This window comes from Tachysurus fulvidraco, chromosome 7, assembly GCF_022655615.1.
Source record: "Tachysurus fulvidraco isolate hzauxx_2018 chromosome 7, HZAU_PFXX_2.0, whole genome shotgun sequence".
Lineage (NCBI taxonomy): Eukaryota > Metazoa > Chordata > Actinopteri > Siluriformes > Bagridae > Tachysurus > Tachysurus fulvidraco.
Genome location: NC_062524.1, coordinates 498,869 through 503,868, shown reverse-complemented (window position 1 = coordinate 503,868; position 5,000 = coordinate 498,869). Strand labels below are relative to the sequence as shown.

Genomic DNA, 5,000 nt, shown 5'->3' with positions numbered 1-5,000 from the left:
GTGTACTGACCGTTGCTGGTCTCGGACACTGTGTGTGTGTGTGTGTGTGTGTGTGTGTGTGTGTGTGTGTGTACTGACCGTTGCTGGTCTCGGACACTGTGTGTGTGTGTGTGTGTGTGTGTGTGTGTGTGTGTGTGTGTGTGTGTACTGACCGTTGCTGGTCTCGGACACTGTGTGTGTGTGTGTGTGTGTGTGTGTGTGTGTGTGTGTGTGTGTGTACTGACCGTTGCTGGTCTCGGACACTGTGTGTGTGTGTGTGTGTGTGTGTGTGTGTGTGTGTGTGTGTGTACTGACCGTTGCTGGTCTCGGACACTGTGTGTGTGTGTGTGTGTGTGTGTGTGTGTGTGTGTGTGTGTACTGACCGTTGCTGGTCTCGGACACTGTGTGTGTGTGTGTGTGTGTGTGTGTGTGTGTGTGTGTGTGTGTGTGTGTGTGTGTGTGTGTACTGACCGTTGCTGGTCTCGGACACTGTGTGTGTGTGTGTGTGTGTGTGTGTGTGTGTGTGTGTGTGTGTGTACTGACCGTTGCTGGTCTCGGACACTGTGTGTACCAGCTGTTTGTGTTGTCATGTGTTTAACTTTCTGCATTTCTCTCTCCAATTCTTCTTTATGGGACTTTTTTAGAGCCTCCATCGCTGAAAAACACAATGCAAAATTTTCTGCTGATCCAAACCCAGGATAAGGGACAAGGGTGTGTGTGTGTGTGTGTGTGTGTGTGTGTGTGTGTGTGTGTGCGCACGCTCTCACCATGAGCCGTAGCTTGAGTCTCTTCATTCAATAGTCTCAGTTTCTCTCTCTCCATTTCTATGATCTGGCGTTCGTGTTTCCTCTGCTGTTCCTCCAGCGCGTGTCTGTGAGCACACTCCATCTGTTCCAAACTCACACTACTACACACACACACCCCACCCTCACACACACACCCTTGCACACACACACCCCCTTCACCCCGCACACACTCTGCCTGCTGTGTCAGAGATGCCACCTGGTGGACAGAGAGAGAGGGACACACAGTAAAGCCCACTGAACTGAACGAGGGAACAGAGAGAACACACACAACCTTCTCCACTACACAGGTACCGGTCTGGGTCAGGGTCAGGGTCAGGGTCAGGGTCAGGGTCTGAACCTGCTGGTGTTATTCACACAACCATGCTGTAACTTGTTCTGCCTCTCTATGTGAATATGGCCGAGTGTTTTCAGAGCTTTGTGTTGTTTACAACACTGAGATTATAATGAGTTATAAAGTGTTCACTAAAACCTTCTGTAATACAGGACAGACGTGTGTAAGGTGTAGCGTGACCTGTAGTCAGGTGGAGCTCAAATCTGCTTTACATCTAACCCCATACAGATCCTTAACCAAAGCTTAACACCCCACACCCCGCCCATTTTTTTCAGGTACCTGTTCTGGGTCAGGTTTTGTTTTCACCTTCCTGGAAGCAGAACCAGACCCAACACCAACCCAGTGGAGAAGGTTTATCAGAGTGGAGCAACGATGTAATAACAAAGAACTCGAAAATCACACACACACACACACACACACTTACTCTCACACACACACACACACACAGTGTCCGAGACCAGCAACGGTCAGTACACACACACACACACACACACACACACACACACACACACACACACACTTACTCTCACACACACACACAGTGTCCGAGACCAGCAACGGTCAGTACACACACACACACACACACACACACACACACACACACACACACACTTACTCTCACACACACACACACACACACACACACTTACTCTCACACACACACACACACACACTCACACACTCTCACACACAAACACACACCCACACACACAACACACACACGACACACACTCACACATGCACAAACACAGACACACACACACATAGACACACACACAGACACACACACACAGACACACAGACACACACAAACACACACACGCACACACACACACACACACACACGCACACACACACAGACACACACACACAGATATACAGACACACATTTACTACACTATATTTACAGACAGACACACACACACACACAGACACACAGACACACACATACAGACACACATTTACTACACTATATTTACAGACACACACACACACACACACACACACACACACAGACACACACACACAGAGATATACAGACACACATTTACTACACTATATTTACAGACACACACACACACACAGACACACAGACACACACACACAGACACACACACACACACAGATATACAGACACACATTTACTACACTATATTTACAGACACACACACACACAGACACACACACACACACACACACAGATATACAGACACACATTTACTACACTATATTTACAGACACACACACACAGACACACACACACACACAGACACACACACACACACAGATATACAGACACACATTTACTACACTATATTTACACACACACACACACAGACACAGACACACACACACACAGACACACACACAGACACACACACACACACACACACACACACAGAGATATACAAACACACATTTACTACACTATATTTACAGACACAGCACCACACTGTGGCAGCTCTAACACATGCACCTACTGCCACACACACCAGATGAATTATTTAATTTGCAAAATGAAACATTGCAAATTTAAAAAAATCATCTGCACGCTCTACCTCCCTCTGCAGCGATCCCAATGCAGACAGCGACACCGTTGGTTTGAGAGGCAGACGCTCAAACTCCTCCCACTTCCTCTCGATCTCCTCCTCTAGTTGTTTCTGTTCTGGAGTTTTCCCCGGCCACTTGCGTGATGTCACAGACTCCCGCTGCACGCTACGGCTCTTGTCCTCATGACCCTGGCCGTGCTCTCGCACCTGCCCTTCCCCTGCCTCTCTCTGATTGGTTGGGGCAGAAAGCGTGGGTGTGGCTACAGGAGACAGCTCAACGTAATCAAATCTGCGCTGGGTGTGAGCAGGAGTGGAGGAGGTTTCTGACTGGCGACGAGACGACTGGTGACGGGAGGCTTCTTTATCACTACTGCTGTCTGGAAGTCTGGAGGAGACATGAAGATGACACCATAAATGTGTGTGTGTGTGTGTGTGTGTGTGTGTGTGTGTGTGTGTGTGTGTGTGTGTGTGCACCTTACTCACTGTGTAAGATCTGGTGTAATGCTCGGTCGGATGTTTTTCCTCAAAACCTCAATCCAGTTCCTCCGGATTCCCGCAGTCATAGCTGAGAGAGTGAACACACCACTCGCCGTCTGAGAGAGAGAGAGAGAGAGAGAGAGAGAGAGAGAGAGAGAGAGAGAAAGAGAGAACAATGTTTCTATGTGCACAAGCAGCTGTAAAGTGTATTATAATTATTTATAATCAGTGCATAAGTGACATGAATAAGAGCTAAAAGGTACGAAGGTAAGAACAAACATGAATACATTTAATTACAAGCAGATAAGTGAAAGAGTGAAAATATGATTAGGATAACGAGTGAATGAACAGAATAACTGGAAAAAATGAGTGAATGGATGAGTGTAAGAGGTGAATGAGTGAATAAATAAAGACGATTAATAAATGAACGAATAATTGTATGACTTATTGTAAGGATTGAAGGAATAAGTGAGTGAATGAAGGAGTGAGTGAACTAAATAAAGGAGTGAACGAGGGTTTAGTCACCTGTATCTGAAAGCCATAGTTTTTCTCCACATCAAACTCAGAGACTTTCAAACATGAGCGCAGATCGATCTCCCCATCTAACTCATCCTTCTGTGGCAGAGAGAGAGACAGTCAGGGAGACAGTCAGGGAGACAGTCAGGGAGACAGACAGAGAGACAGACAGAGAGACAGTCAGGGAGACAGACAGAGAGACAGTCGGGGAGACAGACAGAGAGACAGTCAGAGAGACAGTCGGGGAGACAGACAGAGAGACAGACAGAGAGACAGTTGGGGAGACAGTCAGGGAGACAGTCAGGGAAACAGAGAGACAGTCAGAGAGACAGACAGGCCATTACACCAGTGCACTAATAATGTTCATTAGAAACTAATAATATAGTAATAATACAGTTAAATGAAGATAATTACAACTCAGATTAAATTATTATAAACGGTTATTTAATAGTTATTAATAATAATTAGCAGATTATCAGGACCTTTTTACACCTCAGGGCCTTTTATATCTCAGGGCCTTTTATATCTCAGGGCCTTTTATATCTCAGGGCCTTTTATATCTCAGGGCCTTTTTATATCTCAGGGCCTTTTTATATCTCAGGGCCTTTTACACCTCAGGGCCTTTTACACCTCAGGGCCTTTTTACACCTCAGGGCCTTTTATATCTCAGGGCCTTTTATATCTCAGGGCCTTTTTACACCTCAGGGCCTTTTTATATCTCAGGGCCTTTTTACACCTCAGGGCCTTTTTACACCTCAGGGCCTTTTTACACCTCAGGGCCTTTTTACACCTCAGGGCCTTTTATATCTCAGGGCCTTTTTATATCTCAGGGCCTTTTTACACCTCAGGGCCTTTTATATCTCAGGGCCTTTTATATCTCGGGGCCTTTTTATATCTCAGGGCCTTTTTATATCTCAGGGCCTTTTTATATCTCAGGGCCTTTTTATATCTCGGGGCCTTTTTATATCTCAGGGCCTTTTATATCTCAGGGCCTTTTATATCTCAGGGTCTTTTTACACCCGGTCACTTCGTGTGTTGTCTCTGACCCGATAGCTATCTGATCTGTTAAAACTGTCCCATTTACACCAGGCCACATAAACATGTCTCTGCGAATCTGATATCGATCCGATCTTTCTACTCCCGCCCAAAATGCAGATATATTTGCCCTCATTTCCGGGGTAATTGTAACAGAACACACTTTGGTGTACGCGGTTTTCAGAACACGATCAAAAAGAAGACGTAAAAACCGGTTACGACGTTTATGCTACAAAAAACAGCGTTTACTGTTTGCTGCGTTTTCGCTGGCGGCAGCAGCGCATTTTAAGCCCCGACGAGACGCCT

At 46.1% G+C, this 5,000-nt stretch overlaps 2 protein-coding genes across 5 annotated transcripts in view; one reads left to right on the top strand and one right to left on the bottom strand.

Moving 5' to 3' along the window:
* LOC113653753 (interferon-induced very large GTPase 1-like) overlaps positions 1-5,000 on the top strand; it is an 859,689-nt gene that overhangs the window by 380,273 nt on the left and 474,416 nt on the right. The gene's annotated exons all lie outside the window — the stretch shown is intronic.
* Positions 1-5,000, bottom strand: part of triobpb (TRIO and F-actin binding protein b) — a 22,489-nt gene that overhangs the window by 6,219 nt on the left and 11,270 nt on the right. For 2 of the 3 annotated variants that reach the window (XM_047816237.1, XM_047816239.1), the window contains 5 exons: positions 3,669-3,758; positions 3,150-3,259; positions 2,676-3,051; positions 747-981; positions 523-634 (listed from right to left, as the gene is read on the bottom strand). In XM_047816237.1, the coding sequence (XP_047672193.1) occupies positions 523-634; positions 747-981; positions 2,676-3,051; positions 3,150-3,259; positions 3,669-3,758 (923 nt within the window). Of the gene's footprint in view, positions 1-522; positions 635-746; positions 982-2,675; positions 3,052-3,149; positions 3,260-3,668; positions 3,759-5,000 lie in introns of those variants that run through there. The other variant, XM_047816238.1, reaches the window with a different exon arrangement.